At 38.1% G+C, this 23065-nt stretch overlaps 1 protein-coding gene across 1 annotated transcript in view; it reads right to left on the minus strand.

The window, feature by feature from the left end:
* Positions 1–690: 690 nt before the first annotated feature.
* LOC124170896 (2-hydroxyacyl-CoA lyase 2-like) overlaps positions 691–23065 on the minus strand; it is a 40955-nt gene continuing 18580 nt past the window's right edge. The window contains exons 8-12 of the mRNA XM_046549934.1: positions 20100–20249; positions 15881–16039; positions 15007–15140; positions 7910–8183; positions 691–1327 (exon numbers count right to left, since the gene is read on the minus strand). Coding sequence (XP_046405890.1) covers positions 1145–1327; positions 7910–8183; positions 15007–15140; positions 15881–16039; positions 20100–20249 — 900 coding nt within the window. The 3' untranslated portion in view covers positions 691–1144. The remainder of the gene's footprint in view (positions 1328–7909; positions 8184–15006; positions 15141–15880; positions 16040–20099; positions 20250–23065) is intronic.

Consider the following 23065-nt stretch of genomic DNA (forward strand, 5'->3'; position numbering starts at 1 on the left):
CCCTCCATTATGATATAAGGAGGTTTTACTGTGTCAAGGAATAAACAGAGTTTGCCTATGACAGTTCTTTATGCAATGCTAAAATATTGATGAGATAAATTCCTATATTGTTCACTTTGGAAGCAAAAACTGAGAAGTAATTTCTTGGAGAGAAACATACAAACACTTCCCAAAGAGTTAAGGGCAAATATAAGATCATCCTATCAAGATACTAACAAAATAGATGAACCAAAGGCATCTAAAGCACAAAAGTGCACTTGAATTAGAAAAAGACTGTGGATACAAGAAAAGTAGATTTTCTTTTTATCCTAATATTAACACTGTGTAGTGGTTTTACGAGTCAATAAATCAATAACATGAAATGGTAATGTATTTTTTATCTCAACCAAAATGATGTACATAATGATTGAATATTTTATTAGATGTAAATGGGCTTGACTTTTAATGAAATAAACCATTTGAGTTTTACCAATATGATTAAAGCAAACAAAAAAATAAAAATAATCAACTTTCATAGGTTAAGGCCTTGAAAAGAAAATAGAGCCTGACAGGCTCAGCATGAGTATGTACTCGAGTTCCAAAAATGGGTGCGAGTCCTACAGGGTAAAGCTTTAAAGCAATCTGTAGTTCACTTTCTCAAGGACTTTCTTAAAGTTGCACTTATTAAAAATAACTAGTAAGTCTCTTCAATTTATATGAAAAGTTTCTTTTATTGAACCATAACCAAAAATTATACTTCATACAAAAACAAGTATAGAATACAAAAATTCAAGGCAAAAAACTCAACAAGAATAATTACTTCGGAAGTCATTTACAATAGAGAATGTCATGTCAAATGGTCTACCACAAGCTAAATATATCTGTCGACAGGCTCACTTGATTCATTGTAAATACTGCCAAGAGAATAGTAAATGGAAGACTATATCACAAAACAAAACAATGTGATATATTCTGCATTTCAGATGCCATTTCAAAGAAAAAAATCCCACATTTTATGGTTTTACACCACCTTAAAATCCCCCAAGTTCATCAAGTGCTAAATTTTATTTAATAAACAGGTGATATTTTTTGAAAAGCCAACTAAAACATAGAGACAAAAAATATGATTGAAATGAAAGATGTGGTTAAAATAATACTGGCTCCTTCAGACAGACAGGCTCCCTTTCCTAAAATCTGATCTACCAATTAATGCATTGATGAGCATGCTTTTATCTGACTTGTACACATCTTGTGCTGCAGAGTAAGCTTTGGCTGGTGTAAGTTCCTGGTTGTTGCACACAACCCCTTCAGCTCCATACCCACAAGCAACCACATGATAATCAGTGTACTGTAAAGATATTTTACCATAAATTTACATCAGGGCACACTCAAAAATTTATAAGCATAGAATGATAGAATAGACAGGAAATAATTGTACCTAAATATACAATCAAATAATCAATATAAGTGCCACAGCTACAAGTAATAATAAAACCATCATCAACAAGTTTACCTACCACTCAGAAAACATTCTGCCTGCATTTTGAAAATACATACAAATTTAGGCATTTTCTGTCTAGTCATCAAGAGCAATTTGGTTAAATACTTTGGTGATACACATAACATGATGCAGTTTCCATGAGTAAATAAAGGTAGAAAGGATGAAGCTTCAATGTAATCAGAGCTTTGAATAAAGGAAAGTAATGGGGTCACTCCACCTTGGTTCAACTCACCTTTGTCATCCCTTAGGATCTCAGATTTCAATAAAAATTTCTGTATGGATCTATATCCATCTCAAACTAAATACCTCAAGACCATTTTGCACAAAAAGCATTTTGCGCATTTTCACTTATTATCATTTTTGACAAAAATATGTTTCTTGAATCATATACCAGGGGTGGATCCTGGGGGGGGGGGGCATGTGTTCCTGTGCCCCCCCCAGATCCGCCTATGTCATATACATATGTAATTCCTTCTATTTTCCCACCAAATTGTAGTAGATCCATGATTCATGGTTGTTCTAAAGCTAAGACTATTTTAAGACACTCACAGTGTAGAGAATTCATTAAATGACATTTCCTATTGTTGCTATATAAAAAAAATTGTAATAAACTCTTCCCAAACACTCCACCTCAGAATTGACCCAAACTTTCATTTTATAATCTAGACATAACAATCAAACTATTCCAAAAATAAATTTAGTGGCAACTCATGCATGGATTTTTGGAACTGGATCAAAATTGGTGACACAAGACACTAACATCTGGTTGAATTTGGGTATGATGACCCAAAAAACTAAAATATTATCACATTTGCTAAAGTTACCTGCAATCACTCACTTTGCTTTGCTTCGTACTTTTCCATTCATTATCTTATCTTTGTCAATAATATGCCTCAAAGGTAGTACTAATTCTTAAGGCAAACACATGATTAAGCTTATTTCATTAAATACTAAGGCCATTATCATTAGTATAATATGTGTACATAGGAGAAAATAATATTGATACTGTTACTACTACAAATCTGACACACAAAAGAGGGTGTTTTGAAGTGAAAATTTCTCAGGAACATCAAGCACTCTTAGGGTGCTTTCAAATAAACACATTTGTGATAGGTAGATAAACCATAACACAGAATGCTTGAAAATTTCTACATGGTAAACATACAAAAATATCCCAAATAAATGAGATAATTCATTGCATACCCTGAACTACACTCATGCCTCATTTAGAGCATGGGATGCATTCCTTGAGGTCTTTGCACTGATCAAATTTGAATTAAAGAAGATAACGGTGGTGAGATGCCCCAGTGCCATCAATTGGCTACTCTTGTGGGCCAAAGAAAAGGGAGTTTTCTGTGTATAAACACCCGCCGAAATCATGATAAATCTAAGTGTCCTGGTAGTGCAACTGGTAGAGCACCTGGCTGGAAACCGGGAGGTTCTGGGTTCAAGTCCCAGTCAGGCTGCATTTTTACCTCTGATTTCTGGCTTTTTTTTTCAACTACCATAGCATCGTTGTCCTCGTCCTATTTCCATTGTATGTTCCTATCACTTTCTTTCCTTCTCTATGAATTTATTTGTATTGTTGCGCTTAAAGCGTCATGTGAATGAATGAAGTAGTGTATCAGCCATATTGGCTTATTTCACTTTGGCTCAAAATGCATGTTCCCGTCTCTTTCCTGCTATCATGTGAGCGTGCATCTTTCCTTTCATCCTTGTGTCCTCGTCCATTTCTTCTGTTGGTGAGAGGTGAGCTGCCCCAGTGCCATCTATTGTTTACTCTTGTGGGCCAAAGCAAAGGGAGTTTTCTGTGCACAAACCCCCGCCGAAATCATGGTAAAGGCTAAGGATGGGCAGCTAGAGAAGATTTTTCCAGGAGTGACGTTGTTAGAAAGAATTGGAAAGAGGCTGTTGATGATTCTGTTCAAAGCCTGGATGCCAGGGAATTATGTGGTGGAAAGAGAGAGAGTGGGTTGTTTATTAGTATGAATTTTTGTTTTGTAGGTCTTGTGGAGGATTTTCTTACGTAGAAGGTTCTCAGCGAAGAAGAGAGAGGTGAAGATTATCAAGAAAAATGTCAAAGGATTTGGGGTTATTGCAAATTCTGTGGCCTCGTACTGAAAGAGAGTAAGGAAGGGTTTGTCACAGGCCTTCCGTTGGCCACTAAATCTGTCTTCCCTTCTCAAAACAACTAAACCACTTCCAAGGTTCACTACCCGAGCTAACACTTTACCTCTCCCTTGCCAATGAACCCATTGCAAAACCTGTGCAATCCTCATTACCCAGCCACTTCCTAACAATTTTCTCACTTTTCCACTTCCTTCCACTCTGTCCCCCACCTGTACCAATAGTAATGTAATTTATATCCTTTTATGTAATTCTTGCTCTGCCTTCTACATTGGTCTAACCACCACTTCACTCAACCCCCAGGTTAATAACCATCGAGTTTCTTGCAATCCTACCTCCCCATCTGCTATGCTTCCTGTCCCCACTCATGCCTTTTCCCATAAATTGGATTTTGATGATTGTTTAAACAGGAATTCTTGCCTCTCTCCCATCCTCCGCCTCACCGCTAGAATTGAAAGCTTTGAAACAATCATGCATATGACTACACCAAGCCTTCAACCCTCCTGGTCTTAACAGGGCCCAATAATCTCTATAACCCTCTCCTCTTTCCCCTCCCCATTCCTCTCCCTCTCCCTCCCCCCTTCTCATCCTAATCTCCTCAGCCTCTAGTCATCCTCTGTTCTCCTCCTCAGTCCCCACTTGCCTTCTTCCAGACAAAGACCGAAACGGTCGAAAATTCAAAACCTTACATGAGAGTGTTCATTTTATTTGTGATATTTAGTGATTTTTCCGGGTATTCTTCCGCATCTATCCCTTTTGTAGGACAATATTTCGCCAACCTTCCAGTTGGCTCCCTCAGGTCCACTGAAGTGTCGATGCAGAAAGTTGCTCATCTTATATACATACCCCGTTTGCTGCCTTTTTTGTGGAGGTGTGCCCTGATTGGTCAGAATCTTTGAAGACCCTTTTCCACGCGCTGGCGAGATTGTAGCTGTCTTCACGGTTGAAGTTCTTTGATGTTTTGGCGATTTCAATTGCCTCCCTGATTATTCTCGGGTAGTAGCGGCCTTCTTTGTTCAAAAGGGAGGTGTTGTCAAAGACAATATTTTGTGTCAGTCCACTCCATTGGTGTTCTGCTACCGCTTACTGGGTGAAATGTCTATTTTTTACGGCCCACCTGTGCTCTTGGACTCGGCATTTCAGTGCTCGTGATGTTTGGCTAATGTAGGAATCACCGCAGCTGCATTTAATCTGGTATACTCCTCCACAGATGTCTTTACGGTGGTGGTCTTTCATGTTGACAAGGATATTTGACATCTTGGTGACGCATTTGAATCTGGTCATGATGTTGTGTTTCTGGAGGGCTCTCGCGATCTTTTCCGTGGTACTGGCAACGTAAGGTAGGATAGCATGTGCTCTCGCCTTTTCTGTAGTAGGGCTCTCTTCATTGGTTCTTTTTGGGGCCATCAGCGACTGCTTATGTTCCATTTTATGGAAAATCTTCAAGATGTTTTCTCGCCGGAAGCCATTCATCTGGAAAGTTTCCATTAAATGTCGTTTTTCTTTTTCGATGGAGGCAGCGTCTGAGAGGGAGTATGCTCAGTGGAATAATGTTTCAATTACTCCGAATTTCTGTTGTGGGTGGTGATGGGAGTCTGCATGGAGATATCGGTCCGTGTGGGTCTTTTTACGAAAAACGGAGTGTCCCAAAGTCCCATCTCCTTTCTTCTCGACCAGTACGTCTAGAAAAGGTAGGCGGTTGTCCGTTTCCGTCTCCATGGTAAATGTTATGGCAGCATTTTGTGCTTTCAGGTGGTGCAAGAACTTCTGGAGTTCATCTTTTCCGTGGGGCCATATCACAAATGTGTCATCCACATACCTCACAAAGAGTTTTGGCTTTTTGTTGAAGGACTGCAAGGCTTTCCGTTCCAAATCTTCCATGAAAAGATTGGCGATTACCGGGGAGAGTGGGGACCCCATTGCAGCACCATTCATTTGCCTGTAAAATTTTCCGTTCCACGTGAAGTAGGAGTTTCTCAGGCAAAATTCCACCATCTTTGGGATGTCTTCTAGGAGGCCGTCACTTGTGAATGTCTTGATTATCTCTACGGCTTCACCAATTGGGATGTTTATGAAGAGAGATACTACATCGAAGTTTAAGTTTTTTGTGACCTCTCTCGGCATTTATTTATATATCACCTAAAGTCGAAAATTGCATTAGTAACACCATTTATAACTTGAGAACGGCTGTACTGCTTTTAACGATATTTGGTTTCTTGGAATTGTCTCAGCCCCAGGTAACAGAATAAACATTAAAAAAATGGAAAAAGTTCACAGAAAAAATTAATCTTGATCTTAGAGATATGATTTTAGGGGTTGATAACACCACAAAAGCTGTCAAGTCGGTTAAAACTAGACGATTTGTTTTGTTTTTACCAATTCAATTACTCAGCTTCACAACAATATTAAAACATTTTAATAGTTAAAGCATGTTATAAATATTAAAATCATTTAATTTTAGGTAAGCCCAGCTTGAGTTGAGTAGTCAATAAACACGTCACTACTGTGTGTGTAAACAAATCTCCAAGCAAATGTTGACAATCGGTAATGACTGCATTCCAGTCAAAGAATTGAGCAGATTGACTTCATTTCCACAGAATTTTAGCATTTCGTTTCATTGAAAGATGACCTCTCCTACAAAGTGTTCCTGAACATTAATGATAACCATAAAAATCACAAATTGTGGAGAGAGCGAGCAATTCCGGTAGCTAAGAACGAAGATCTGAGTAACTTAAGCTACGTAATTCAGATTCAAATCGTGGCTTCTCTGCACTCACTCAAATCTATTGACTGTGCAACAAACGAAGACAAAGTCACAAACTATCCATCTGAGTTTTTAAACTCCTTGGATGTGCCGATCTTACCACCCCACAATTTACAGCTGAAGGTTGGCTAGGTGGTCATGATGCTTTGAAAGCTAAACCAACCAAAACTATACAATGTAACGTGTTTGGTTATTTCAAAAACTGATTATGCATACTCAAAGGAAAGTTCAAAGATGAGGAAATTCTCATTCCAAAGATCCCCATGATCCCAACCAATATGTCCTTTGAGTTTAAACAAATTCAATTTCCAATTCATTTTGCATTCGTGATGAAGATTAACAAATCACAATGTGACAGTGTTTGTGGTCTACATCTAAAAAAAAAATGTTCTTCTCATGGTGAAATATGTGTGGCATGTTCAAAAGTTGGAAAAAAATCTGATTTATTTGTTCTTGCGCCTGATAGAAAACAAAAACTGTTGTATAACAGAAGGTACAAACTTACTTAAGAGAATAAAGCCAAATATGTAGGGTAGATCAGGGCACGCTTACGCAGTGCATTTTTTCGAATCGTGTTATAACTAATACCACATAAGTCATGAAATATTAATGCTGCTCCCTAGGGGCTATTTTTATGGGATTTTAAGTGTCAGTCAAGTATTGGTCTAGCACAGGGGTCTCCAAACTACGGCCCGCGGGCCGGATCCGGCCCAAGGAGGGTTTTCATCCGGCCCGCACACTCGTTTCAAGTAGAGCGCGATTCTTGCTCGTATAACTCTGTGAGACGCCGCTAGGAGCATTGCAGCGCTGTACTACACGTCAAAGTCGCCTTCAATTGCTCGTAAATAAGAAATACGCCACTGTATACTTCAGGAGACATTACAATCGAAAACTTCAGTCATCGGCAAATTTGCTATCCAGCCCGCGGGGCGATTTGGAACTTGGAATGTGGCCCTCGTGGCCTAGTAAATTGGAGACCCCTGGTCTAGCATTAGGTGAACTTGTCCCATGAAGGGGGGCAAGTTTACTAACAAGCGTGGACCTTAATTAACCCGATTAAAATAACAAATAGGCCAACAACTGAATGCATAAAATGTTGACTTTATTATCAGCTATATAAAATCACTATGTTTAAAATTGCCTATGTTAAAAAATAAAAATTAGAAAAATGAAAAAAATCCCGGAAAAAGTTCCCCGGTCTACCCAATGTAGATTGAATAAATGTCTTTCTAACAAGCCATTGTATTCCTTATTTTTGCTGTTTTATTGAATTTTTTTCTTATTTTATTATAGTAAATAAAAAATTATTAAAATCAGTACATCTGTTCTTGATTTGGTGTGACTAAACTGTTCATTGATTATCAGGTGATACGAAGTTTGCCGGGTCAGCAAGTCAACCATATATCACATGAGACATAATCTTCTAACTTGGGAGTTGGATTTTATAAGAGGGACACTATACCCAGACTTCACAACTGGGGCAAGGGAAAAGAAAAACAGAGTTGTTAGAGCAACCAATAAAATAATCAGATACTCACCTCTAACTCACATGCAACTGAGCTTCCAAATAATGGTTTTTGTTCCCTCTCAATTTGTGTCCAACCTGCATCATTACCCACCAATGCTATCACTGGTAAGCGATGCCTCATGAAGGTATCAAACTCAGCGATTGAATATCCACATGAACCATCTCCATAAATTATCCATACTTGAGTATTGGGGCAGGTCACCTTGGCTCCAATTGCAAATCCACCCCCAACACCCAAAGTGCCAAATGCCCCAGGATCTAGCCACTGATATGGACCACGGGGCCTGCAAAAGAAAAAAATTGACAATACATGCTTGTTTGAATATTCAATGAATTCAACAGATACATACTAGGGAATTGTTGGTTTCAGTTTTTTCAGTTCCTCAAATACAGTTCTTAATTAAGCTCTCAAATATTTCAATTATGAATACCAAAGGAGTTTTTAATCCAATTAGTATGCTCATTTAGGACAATATTAATTGGATCTTTGAGAAAGTTTCTTGTTTCTATCGCTGAAAATATCATAGGGTATTCAGAGCTATCATGGAGAGCAATAAAACAGCAGTCCTGAAATCAGAAATATCACTACAACAATCCCTCATAAAAGAAAAAAAATTTCGTGCTGTATAAGGATCGTCTGTAACCTTGATTTGTTCAATACAAAAGGATAGGCAAGTAGCACGAATGTACATAATCATTACTTTCAATGAAAGTTTCCCCATTATCAATTACAGTTCTAGACCCAGTTAAAACCTATGTCATTTCTTGATTTTTCTTGCGAGTGCTTTACTTGGATGGATTTAAGGATATGTTCAATATGGCATCCAATCAACTTCATGCGGCTCCTGCAAAATGATCATTGATCTAAAGAAAAAGTTCACCACTTGAAATGTTCGTTCCCATAATTCCACACATACGAGTGTGTTCAGGTTTAAATGGACTATCAGGGAAAGTACTAACCAAGAGCCATGACATATTCTGGAGGAGTTTTTCCTGCAGAACTCTGTCTCTCTCTTTAACCAACTTGGCCAACGACATAGAGTTTCTCAAATGTCAACTAACCAAGCTAAAATAAAAATGGAATTCCAACTTAATGGTGGTACAGGAAAAGGCCAATTCTTTGGCTATATAAAGTCTCAAAACCGAAAAAAGGTGCATTGAGTGACAATCATCTTGCTGCAAAATCATTACGATGTCAAATCATCGCACATCAAATAATGAATAAAAATATTCCAAAAATCTGCAATAAGATCTCAATCTGACAGATACAAATGGTATCATCATTGTAGATGGCTTACACATGGCATCTGTTATGAATGATATTTGTCTTTCCCAACCAGCATCTAGCACTTCTTATTCAACACTTATCCCCAAACTCCTCAATTTAGTCTTTATTTCCGCCTCCTTGCACTGATCTAGAATTACAGGGCATCATCCAAAAATTAGGAAACAAATTCATATCAGGACAGGATGGAATTTCATCTTTGTAATCAAAATACAGTAAAACCCCTTATTTACACTTTTCTAGGGACCCAAGGAAAAAAGTGTAAATTGCGGGAAAATGCAAATCGTGGGAAATAGAGAATTTTCACTTTTATTCATATACTGGCTTTGGAAATGTTAATTTTTTAATTGTTCACTAAGCATTATGCCATAACACTGTTTCCCTCTGAAGCACAGTGTTTTTGCTGGCAGCAAAAATTAAAAAATAATCCTGTTTTGTCTGCAATGAAAACATCTTTTGGGCTGTAACCTTCCAGAACTCTAATATATTCAGATTCTTTCCACTGAGTTGCTGTCTCTATGTTAACATCTTTGCTTTCACCACTCACCATCTTATATACAAGACTGTACCTATTTTTGAATCTATCCAACCAACCACTATAGATGCCGAGGAATCTTCGATTCCCAATCTTGTGGGGAAATACTTTTTTCTCAAGGGCCTTTGGTCCTGTTTACACGATACATTAACATGTACGAGTTAATTTCTGCTTGCATGAATGATTTTTGTGGACCGGAACGGGATATGTATGAATGTAGACAGGGGCAGATCCAGGATTTTTTTCTGGGAGGGGCACTAGAGGGCCTGACAGGCAAAATATCTTGTCTTAATTGAGATTAAAAACAAGATATAACAAAGACTTTACAAAATTCTCTTTATTTTTATATCAAATTTATTCTTATTGAATTAAATGATTGAGCCTCCTTGAGTAATACACAAAACAAAGCGAACATAATGATGACCATCAGGGGTGGATCCAGGATTTCTTTCTGGGGGGCACAAGCAATGCCGTATCCAGGATTTTGATCAAGGAGTGGGGGGGGGGCACAATGATACCACGTTATACAAAACGAACGCAATGATAACCGGACCGTATTAAAATTCTTGCATATTTTTAAGTCTGGGGGGGCACGTGCCCCCCCCCCCATATATCCTCCTATGATAACCGTATTAAAATTTTGTCTCTTTTTTTAAGCATCTGGGGGGGCACGTCCCCATCCCCTAAATCCGACTATGAATGCATGAACCAAATTTGAACAGGTTCTATTTTCTGTTCGTGCATATACGCACAAGTTGGGTGAATACACAGTGCATTTTCGTTTTCATAATTTAGACATTAACTTGTACGGGTTAATGTACTATGTAAACAGGCCTTTAGATGACACCATTTGCTGGGACATTTGATGATCTTGCACCTAAAAACTACTCTTTTAGGATTCGTTCTATTTATTCTTACCTAGAATTCTTCGCATATATTCTCTTTTTTGATAAATGTCCGCACTGGTTTGCATATTTTACAATGGCATCGCAATATTTCACCTCGGTATTGAATGTTGAGACTGGGAATCCGAACGGATTGCCAAGTCCCAACATTCGAGTCGCCAGCGTTTGAATCGATGCGGGTTCCGGTGTGGGAATCAACTAGCTCTATAATTTTCATTTTCTCGTCAATTAAAATTGCCCGTTTTTCACCTCGAATTTCCATTTTCAAGCCGGATCAATTCTATTTCCCGTACGAGTTGAGGGTAACTCGAGTTGCCGATCGGCAACACACGAGTATCTGACCTATACTCCTCGGCGATCAAGTGCGTAGTACAAACTGTCATGGGACTTCATAATTTTTTAAATTTACAATAGTTTGCGATACACTGCTATTTGAATGGGATAATTCAAGTTTAAATAAGTTTTTTAAAAGTATTTAATTAACCCATAATTGCTACGCAACTGTTGAATGAAGTCAGCGCAAATGATCCCAGATGTCGGTCAAGTTATATAGTTCCGGCATTTATCACGTCTGGTTCCCTTGCAAACTCTCGTATCAAATTATCGACTACATGATTATTGTCAACATTCCTTCAGGAGTTCTTGCATTATAATTAATACATAGCTCGATTGCTCAATACAGCTACTTTCATATCGTGAATCTTTTCGCCGCTGACAGAAAACGAGAGGACGTACTTCAACTTTCCGACGTTAGTGGCGTTCTGTCCCGCCACATTCAAATTCTTCCCGAAAATAGTTCTCATTACTCTTAGATTTTTCTCTCTTAGATTAGGTCTTTCTCTCTTAGATTTTTAAATAAAAATGCGCGAAAGGAAGCCAAAAGACAGTTTTAAGGGCTGATATGCGCGATTAATTGTTTTACTACGCAAAAAAATTTTTTTTAGTCGGCACGTCGTGATGCACATGGCGGGAAAACGAAAAAAACACGGCGTAAATACAGGGTTCTATTTACATTGGAGAGATAGGAAATATGACGGGACCCAGAAAAAAACTTGCAATTTGCGGGAAAACGTAAATTCCGATAACGCAAATACGGGGTTTTACTGTATATTTTAATGCAATTAAGTTCCCTTTATTTGATCAACAAGTCTCTTAGGATTGGTGAGTAGGTACTTAAAATAGCCAAAGCCGTACTCCATATAAGAGTAAAGGCAGCAAATATCAAATGAGTTCTTACTGACCTCTCCTCTAAATCAAGTCAGCAAAATTTCTGAAATTGCTTTTCATAATCACCTCATGTCATAGTTGGAAAAATATAATCTGTTATCAACTTCTCAGTATGGCTTCACGAAGTCCAGATCTACCTCCACTTCCACTTACCACATAAAATACTGTCTGGTCTTGACAACAAAATTAGAATCCATGGCCCTTTTCTTAGATTTTTCGAAAGCTTTTGACTCAGTAAACCATCAAATCCTCCTTTCAAAATTTGCAAGCTTTGGCATGAGAGGAACACCCATTGACTGGATCAATTTATAATGATGAGGTAGGCAACTATGTGTCCTCATTCCTCAAAATGGGAGTAGATTTGTTTCACCTACAGAAGATGTCAAGGCTGGTGTCCCATAGGGTTCAGTCATGGGTCAAGTTCTATTCCTTTGATACATCAATGATCTCCCACATGTTCTGTATCTGTACCTGGCACTCTTCCAGTGTTTTATGCCAATGATACTAATGTTTTGCTGTCTGCTAATTCCAAGAACAAAATAATTTCAAAGTCTGTTGCTATTGTTCTACTCTTCTGCATGAATGCTGCAATGGCAATCCCCTTAGTTGTTGATAAATCCAATTTCATTGATTTTACCAACAAATACAAGACTCAAGCTAACATATCCATAAACATTGATGGTAAAACAATTACACAGAACACCATTTCTTGTTTCCTAGGAATCAACATTGAAAGTAGACTACCTTGGGAGAGTCATATTTACAATTTACAGAATAAACCGAGTTCTGTGAGTTACCTTATCAGACTTACTCTACATTTGGTTAATTTTGATTTGTTCTTGTCTGGTTTTAGGTGAATTTTAATCGAAGAAATTTTCAGGGAAAAGACACCAATTGGAGAAATGAGGACATCTTTCTACTTGGGCAAGGTTTCCCTTTGAATCCTGTTGAAATTGTAGACAAACCTGGAGAGGGGATGCTCAATAGAAGTGCAATATGATTCATTCTTATACATACTATTGATATAATCAAATAATAGAGTTGATTAATAAACTATCGACACTAATCTCTGCTGACAGGAATAAGTAAAGCTCTTAAAGTCATGCACTAGTCTAGTAGAACTAGTAATATCCATGATAAATATTTTTAAGATTAATGAATAGAGTATAATTAGCCCTCCCATTCATGTTCCAATGAGGCTTGGTAACTTATGACCACTAGTAATGTCAGTCATACAGCCTGATACATCCTTGAGCCTCAGTCGCTGGGTTTGCCTACTAGACTCGAGGGAAAAATGATGCAGTTGAGTCACAGAAGAGCCCTACTTTCTCATTGGTTCATTCCCACCTCTTCGCCTGAGCCTATACCACACGTCCTCTTACCCCTCCACAGCCTCTGCACTCTTGTCCCATTTTCTTTCTGAGAAGACACCCCTCGCTGAAGGCTTTAAGTTCAGCACATAATAATTCAGACATCAAAATAATTAACTGTTGTTGGTATACCACCCAGAGAACTTGAAAGTAGCACTTAGTATTAATTTTAACTTGCCTCAGTCTAATTTAGCTTATCAGTGTGAACCAAGCTGTCAGTGAGAGTTTGAAATATTCTTTGATTGACTTTGTAGATGTTACCCAGCATATTAAAGGTGAGTTTTGCTCAGCACATGACAGGGGTGGAAGTTTGGGTGTTCTTCTAGTCTAAGAAGATGAGTTAGGGGCTAATGATAGATTTCTGCTGAATAATTAGTGCACAATGATTATATAAACTATGCATCACAATTTAATCATCACCATCAGAACTAGCTGCTAATAATCCACATAAATTTGTTTTATTTTGGCAATTTTGAAAAGTGAAGGAAGAAAAGAAGGCACGAGGTTCTACAAGAGGGGAGTGTAACATGGAACAGAGGAGTTGAAATACAAAGTGGGGAGGTAAGTGGGCTGCCTGCAAAGGTCAACACTGCCTTGGATTTCTGGAAAAGTAACACAAAACTGAGGTTAGGATAAGGGAAGGGGGATTTGGACATTCATAATTTGCTTACCAAGGGCAACTTTAACACAGTATCATCAATATTCACACATTTAGAGCAGTGGACATTTCTTATGAGCTCCAAAAATAAAATGCTCCTCACTTTTTTTAATCTTCTCCTGATTTTTTTATACCGTTGATAAAGTAACGACTGATATCACATACTCTGCTACAGAGGTCTTATCAAACTTATTGTCCATGTCCATGAAAATTTCTAATCTTGTTTTAAAGCTAAAATGTACTTCTCTTTTCCTTTCATTTCCCTCCATAGTGATAAATATAACAAGACCATTATGATTGCACACTTAGGTAATGCAACAATAGATGTAGAAGAAAACTAATAGAGACGGACAAACATGGGAAGGGTTGATGATGGATTTGGGAAGGGGTGGCTAGCAAGAAGGGATGAGAGTTGTCCAGCATATTACATGGATGAGTTTTTCTCAGAACATGGCAGTGGTGGGAGAATGCGTGTTCTTCCAGGCTGAGAGGAGGAGTTTAGGTGCTAATGATAGATTTCTGCTCAAGCGTTGGTTTGTGAAAAAAATTGGATATTATTAGAGCTCTCAATGTCTCAGAATGAACATGATATTGTCATAATGTTTTACAACAGCTGAGAAGAGGCTTTAAATACAAAATATTTTTTGCCATGAGACCAACTTCATCATAAGCAGGACTTATTACACTGCTTAGACTGCATTTGTTAAATTCAGGATTTTTTGCATGGCGAAAAGGCCCTTTTTGAAGGCAACAGTTTCCACTTTGTTAAGAGTGGAACTTCATTATAACTATGTTCATTATAAGTGGGCTCCCCTGTATTTGAATTTTAGGACAAAATGAAATGAATGAAGGCAAAGCCATTGATTTTAGCTATCACTGCTAATTCCAAAAATCCTAGCAAGAGATCTCAGTCATATCATAGAGATGACTATAAAATGTGAAGTCATTAATATATGCACTTTGATATTGGAGAGGAAAATAGGACCTCCTTAGGCATTAGTAAGCTTTTTGGGTGACAGTAGGGTGCTTGAATTTATGGCAATAAAGACTGACCCATGAGTAATCAATTGTTTTTGGTGTGTCAGCTTATGCTTTCATAAGGAAATTGGCATTAAATTCTATCTTACCTCAAAATATAAGCAGCAGTGGCCACGAAGTCTCCACCATCAGCAATCAAAATGGAATTCTCAGGAAGAACTTTTTCTAATTCATATAACACTTGCAATGGGTTCAAGTATTGACCAGAAATTTCCTTAGACAGCTGAAAAGTCAAGAAATTATAGTGAAAAGCACAAAGTGCGGTAAATCATCTACGTACTTGCTCATCATGAAAAGATTTTTACCATGTATGTAAATACTGAAAAAATATCTCCTACAATATGCACATTTACTTACATTCATTACAAAGAAATTTTGAATTGTCTTTGCATACATTTTTTTTAACAAGAGCTGCAAATTTGTTGCCAGTGATAGCAACACCAGCAATTTTGCGTACAATTTTGTGTGTGCATCGCAGCCACAAAGGAATATTTTCAAGTGAGAGACACAGGATATATAAGTAACTATAACCGTACGATGTGTTCTTCATGGTGGCTGGTGAAACTCCTGAATCACCTGACAAGCTACAGCTACTCTTTCAATGAGAAATCTCCACAGATAGGTAAAGAGGCATTATTGTACAAATTAGGAGAACACATTGAGTTAAAATTTTCTTAGAAATGCCGCTTGGTGTAACTCTATACATAGTTACCCTGGCGTTGATAATTTGCCAATGCCTTGATGCCAATGATCGATGATGATTTAAGAAAGCATCAAGGATCATCACTACTTTGACATAACCATCAATGCAGCACCAACATTATCTTGATTTAAAATGAATATCAATGAAAAGTAAGGCCATTAAACGACTCAAAATGAAGATGGATCTAAACAAGAATTTTAGTCAACAATCTATTTATGCATAAGAAAAAGAGAACAGGGGAATGGAAGAGCAATTCTTACCTTAAAATTGTCATCATCTTTCATTGCTTCTTTTTCTTTCAGCTTCGAGATCCATGATGCATTGCACTGATAGTCATGCATGTATTTTTCCAAAGAAATAAGGAAATGAGCCACATCACCAACAACTGTTAATGTAGGACTCCAAAATGTTCCTGCATTCTAAATGAGAATAATAAAAAAGGAAAAACTGAGAAAAAAATACATATTAAATGCACACACACATTTTTATTTCACTTAAGTATGGCATAAAAAATAACTGACTTGTAAGATAAGATCGTAAAAATGTCACCATATTATCATAGTAGTCACCATATCATGAAGTATATGTGCATAGAAAAAACTTCGACTGTTGGACTGCAATGATTGAAATTTGGACTGAAATGATTGAAATCGGTACTTAGAAGTACATATTAAAATTAATAGGCACCTGCATTACTTTGGGAGGAGAAACTTCTTTGGGACATCGTAACAATGAGTAAGTTATTAGTTTTAAGTACCTATAAAGATGAAGAGCACTGTATATGAGTCTCATCATCAAAATAGTGAAGTCCCAGCAAAAAATGAACTGTGCAGTGAAAGGTCGAACTTTTATCCAAATGGGTGACTCAGAGAAAGTAATACCTCTGTACCCACTCCTTGAATGGTTTATTCCGCTATGGCAACAAAAAGCCCTTTATTAGGACAGTGAGAAGCTGAAGGTGGACTAGCTCCAAATGTGAGAGCAAAATATTTTTCCCTCTAGTCTTCCTTTTATGTTTCGGTAGCCATGGTTTAGCATGGCACTCAAAATACATGAAATCACTGAACTTCACCCACTCCCATCAACAACAAAATAGTCAAACTTACTAGCTACAGTGCAACCTCGATAAAACGAGACCCCACGATGCTCAAATAAACTCTCACTACAGCAAATTGTCGTTTTAGTGGCAGTAAAGCAAATAAGAGCCAATAAACCCATTACCAACACTTATATTGGAACAGGATTGGTATGGCAACGGAGACAGTTCTATCCAATAAACGTTTAATGCCTTAATAACAAACAAGCCATTCAATTTATAAGCATTGTACTAAATAAAAATCATGCAAAGCATTGCTTTGTCAATCATTATACCAATGCACACCAGACAAAGCCATTTTTTTTATGTACATTGTTCATTTACGTGATCAAGCTATTGTTTTGGTATTTTCCGCTGAAAATTCAAACTATTGCAGATAAAGCAGTATTATGGTTATTTAAAGCCTCAAATGCTCACATTGGCGTATGTTTATTGTTCCTGTACATTTTGTGGAAAATATGTGAAATAATGTATCCCATTTGTTTCTGCAGACGAAAAAGGTGGAAGGTGGTCAAACGATCCTGCCTCGGAAGACCTTTTCTATAATCTAATATAATATCTTCATTATTCACTAAAAAGTCTGTCATACATTCTTAAAACGTTGTTTACGGATGGCGAGAATTCTCGAAATTTTTTTCCCGAACGTTCCGGACGGATGACGAAGATTCTCGTTATTTAGGCATGTCAACCTAAACAATTTTAAAGCGTACAATATGTATTCGCTTGCAATACGCTTTAAAATTGTTTAGGTTGATGCGCCTAAATGACGAGACTCTTCGTCATCCGTCTGGAACGTTCGGGAAAAAAATTAAGAGAATTCTCGCCATCCGTACGCAACGTGTTAATGATGCGATTAAAATTGCCCATGTTTCAAAAAAGTTCCATTTTGAGAATTACACCCGCGACCTCATTGAAAGAATGCATTGAGTGTATCCACAGCACTGAAATAAAAACAATTTGAATTAAAATTGGTAATATAAGAAAAGATATTAACTTGAGTTTATTTCACGAAATATATAATGCAGATATTATGCTGATGTCACTTAAGTAAAACAAAAGCAAGCTGCAAGCAACTGCGACCAATATAACATTCATCCAGGGTAGGTCCTGACTCTACGGAATACAAACTGACCCCCCTATTTTCCGCCACATCTTGCTGCTACGCAACATTGATACCAAAATGCCACCCAAGACTAGCAGAAAGGCAGCCAAGAAGGCCAGCAAGGCCCAGAAGAACATCTCCAAGGGAGACAAGAAGAAGAAGTGCAGTAGGAAGGAGAGCTACGCAATCTACACCTACAGGATGTTGAAGCAGGTCCACCCTGACACCGGTATCTCCTCCAAGGCCATGAACTCCTTCGTCAACGACATCTTCGAGAGGATCGCCACCGAGGCTTCCCGTCTTGCTCACTACAACAAGTGCTCCACCATCACCTCGTGGGAGGTGCACACCACCGTCAGGCTCCTGCTCCCCGGTGAACTGGCCAAGCATGCCGTGTCCGAGGACACCAAGGCTGTGACCAAGTACACCAGCTCCAAGTAAATCTCTTGGTAGCCACCCAACGGCCTTTTTTAGGGCCCTACATCAATAAGTGTGATGTTTCCATAGATTACCTCAACGCCCAAACCGAAGTTCTACTTAAAAAGTCACTAAAGTAGTCCATATCCCATTTTCAGTGCTCACAAGTTCCTAATTGTTGCAATTACTTGCTTGGTTACCATAGCAACACATTGTTGATCATTCATCAATTAATTTCTTCCAACAGCCTGTGATTGCTGCCCTCTGATGGTCAATGAATTCCGGTAAGGGTAGTTTGACGGCATCTCCATACATGAAATGTTGTCACAAATCAATATTTTATGCAAAATTAATTTCTTCGTTGCTTTCTTAATTTATCCTTTGTCCCTCTATCGTGTCGATGAATTTTTACAATCAATACATCAATAGTCCCTCGTAGCATCTCCACTATTCCACGTTGCATTTCATTCCGTACAGTGCGAACAAAGTTTGTCAAATTGCAGCGGCAAAAGACATTCATTAATGTTATTTTGCTGTAATAACTCATTTGCAACCAACGCCAAAGCGACTATGTCACCCACCTTTCTCAGTTAATTGGCTGAACAGTATCTCTTTCGTCAAACCGTTTATCCGTTATTTCACCATTTTCAGTTGAGTTCCTCAGAGAAAATTTGTTCCTCAGAGCAAATCCGTGAGGTGTGTGAGTGTGAGCGTGTTTTTCCTAATTTTATATTTTTGTCTATCCCTTCTATGTGAGTGGGCCACTGGCATGAGCGGAGGCTTCGAAAACCCGAATGTGTGGGTGAATAAGACCTTTGCGGAAATTTATTCCTTAGAGCAAATCTGCAAGGTGAGTGTGTGAGCTGCGCGATTTTTTTGTTTCATTGTGTTTTATCCCCCCCTGTCAGCCCTTTAATTTCCCATCCCCCCACTTTGCCCACCAAAGAGTAAGGCCTTGGGGAACTTATTCTCTTCCAACTGTTCAACGGCCGTAGATCGTTCAATCAATTATATATTCCACTAGGATCAGAGTCCTTTCTTTCACAGCTTTGGGTTTACACCGCAGGCATCACCAGCAATTATGAATGGAGATAATGCTTTCCAGCTTTAAATTAGTATAACCATCCATCCATACATGTGAAGTTCTCGATTCTCAATTTATTACTGAAATACTCCGCTTTAGCCTTAAGTATAGCCTCATAGCCCCTTTCTCAGAAGTTTCCGCAGATTGAAGTAGGCATTACCACCTGAACAAAGCTCCTTCTAAATCTTCATGTTCTGCATTCCTCGGGTGCTTATATTTTTTTTAATTGTGCAGAGAAAATAGGAAGATAATTTAATTACACCTTTCTCGTATTGCTCCATTATTTTCATTTTCTCACTAACACGTGTTTCCCATTATCCTGATATTTCCAAAATAGAAGGATATTTGGGATCACAGAGTGACTGCATTTTCTTTTCATTAACTCTTGCATTTTTATTGTGAAATTATTATTAATGCATCTCTTACTACATTGAATTTCTATGAAGCATTACTTTAGGCCACAGTTCTTCCAATTTGCTGACATATATTAACTATTATCATTCCCTCGGAGATATTCCACCAGACATGTATGTTCTTTTTGATTTCCAACTTGATTTCCACATGTATGTGCAAAGGACCAAAAAGTAAGGGAAGACAGCTAGTTTAACTAACTCTCTTTTTGCATTCAACACATGATATCACGAGGAAAGATATGTACTTGTAAAATAAAATCACCTTGAAAAATTTGTATTTTTCGTTTTTCCACTGAAAATGTTACTTTTAAATTTCCAATTATAATCACTATCATTATCGTAATAAAAAATAATCATGGATACCTACCAGAGTTGCTCGCTTTTTATCACGGTTCACTGTGACAATTTTAGCTTTTCTAGGAAAAGATTTCCCATAAGACAGCCTGAAATCACATACAGCTCCAGCAAGTAAAATGAAATCAGCATTTTTTAATGCTTCCTTTCGCCCATGCCGGAACTAAATAAAAATGAGAGAAATTTATTACATGTAACATAATAAAATAAATTTGTCATTACAAATGCAGAGGTAACTTTTTTGGAAATTGAAATGATATGCTTTCCATGATTTTAACTCTAAAACTACAACAGTCAATGACTTTTACTACCACTCTGTTTGAGAATAAATGAGGGAAGTCTTCTGCTGCCTCACTTGAGAGTTAAGTTGGATGTCCACCCATATGATCTAGAGGATCAGGAAATATAAAATTGAACAAACTATTAATAATTCAAACAATATTATTAAATCGACATGGAATGTCATTAAACATCTTGGCACTGCTTCAAATGTTGGAATCAAAAATCCTCCCTCTATGAACTTTGGAGGCATCAGAGTCTCGGAGCCTGAAGCGATTGCTGACTTGTTTAACACTCACTTCTGTAATGTTGCCACAAAACTCCTCAAAAAGGCAAACACACCGAATCCCCCACAAAAGCACTTCCATCAAGCTATGTTCCTTTTTCCCACAAATCAGGCAGAAATTATAAAAACTATCATCTCTTTTGGTAATAAATTTTCTACTGGCCTGGATGACATCCCTATGCCAGTATTGAAAGCTGTTGCACACATCATTGCACTACCCTTGGCTGATATCATAAACTCATCTTTCTCCTCTGGGTGCTTCCCTACAAATCTCAAATCTTCCCGAGTGATACCTGTTCACAAAAAAGGTTCTCGCGAAAATGCAGATAACTACATACCTATATCCATCCTTTTTATTTTTTCGAAACTAATGGAAAAATTATTCTTCACACGTAAGTATGAATATTTGCCTTCAAAGAAGCTACTCCATGACAACCAACATGGTTTTCGGACTGGTAAATCCACTACAACAGCCTCCTTTGAGCTCATAAACGAAATACTTCTAGGCCTAAACGACAAATAACTCACCCTTGGAATTTTCTTTGACCTAAGTAAGACTTTTGATCTCATTGACCACAACATTCTAAAAAATAAACTCTGTGCTTTCTGCATCGTCGGTTTGCCCCTTAAATGGATCCTATCTGAGTGAAAGGATGCAAGTTGTCTGCTATTCCATCAGTTACTCTACTGTTAAATCCAGTGCAATGAAACTCTCCTGAGGGGTACCCCAAGGGTCTCTCCTGGGACCGCTCCTATTCCTATTGTTCATCAATGACCTTCCAAACCACCTATCCCATGGCAAATTAATTCTCTATGCAGACGATACATCTGCTATCATCACAGCTGACAGTCCCCAAAATCTAATCCATCTCAGAAATATTACTGTCAACGAAATGCAACAATAGTGCAGCAAAAATAACCTCATGCTCAATGAAGAAAAAGCAGTCTTCCTTCAATTGCATGCATAAGAGATCCAATAAGGTAGATCTCTTCCCAAGTAATAATAAAAATCCACACGGAAACAGCATAAGTACCTCTAAGTTCCTTGGACTTATCATTTCCAAGACCCTAGATTGGTCACATCATATTCAAGTCACAATCAGCAAAGTATCTGTAGGCACCTTCATGATCAGGATGTTAGCACCAGTTGTCTCTCTAGATACTTTGAAAAAGCTGTATTTTGCAAAAATACACACTCACTTTTCCTATGGCATTGTGTTCTGGGGAAATTCAGCTGCCTCAAGTAGAGCTTTTTCTGCACAAAAGCAAGCCATCAAGGCAATGTTTCAAGTCTCTATACGAACCCCAGGAAAACCTCTTTTTTCCTATGCTAAAATCCTCACACTCCCTTTTTTATATATTTTGACATGTGCTTGCTTCATACACTCCAACCGGGACAAATTTCCTGCAAATGCCTCTTACCACAATTACTCTACCCGCTCTAGAAATAATATACACACTCAGCAATACTCAAGTTCTCTCTGCCTGAAAGGCCCCTACCACTCCGCCTCTGCAATTTTTAATCACATCCCTGAGGAAATTAAATCCGTCTCTTCACCTGCCTTGTTTAAATGGAGGGTTAAAAATCTCCTATTCAGAAAGTGCTATTACAGTGTCTCTGAATACCTTGAAGACTCTCATAAAAACATATGATATTGAAATGTGTTTTTTTTTGGTTTTCCCTTTTCCGTATTTTTATTGTATATATTCCGTATAAGCGCATGTAAGAGGCGCACCTTTTTTCCCAGAAATTGCAGCCGAAAATGGGGGTGCGCCTCTTACACAAACTTCTTATCTTCCCCCCCTCCCATTCTCCGGTCGCAAGTCTAGTCAAGGGGAACTGAGTGGCCTTGGTTTTCAGCGTGAGTCAGTCATCTGAAACCCTGGGTCAAAAACAAGCGGCAGGGAGAGGAGTTTCTCCCTTTGTGACGTATTTTTAAAATGCTCCTGTTTGCTTTTCTTGTAAGCATCGCGCCGTCACGTCGGTAACCCAGAGGTGAAAATGGAAAAGATTGCGTGGGGGTTTTTTGCTCCGGAGGGCACGCAAAATTTACTGCCACGAGTGCACATCCCACGGAATTTATACTGCATATAGTAATTGCTTATCAAACGTAGAGAAACGCGTAGTTTTGAAGGACATACCTGGTTAATAGTCAACATCTGGTAGGGATGAAACACGTTTCTATTGTTCTCCTGTAACTTGATATTTTCCTATTTTCCAGTGGGGTCTTGGGAAGGAAAAAAAACTGCAGAGGTGTTGGCCGATGGAGGGCCGAGTGAGGTTCCGTTAAATCTATGACGTGGTTATTATCCTACGGCGCTGAGATTGCCCCGATTGTTCTCCAATCTCTTGGGAAGGTTCATGCTATGTGCCTTTCGTGTTTTGCCTTAAATTTTCCACGGCTGCAATTCTA

Source organism: Ischnura elegans, chromosome X, assembly GCF_921293095.1.
Source record: "Ischnura elegans chromosome X, ioIscEleg1.1, whole genome shotgun sequence".
Lineage (NCBI taxonomy): Eukaryota > Metazoa > Arthropoda > Insecta > Odonata > Coenagrionidae > Ischnura > Ischnura elegans.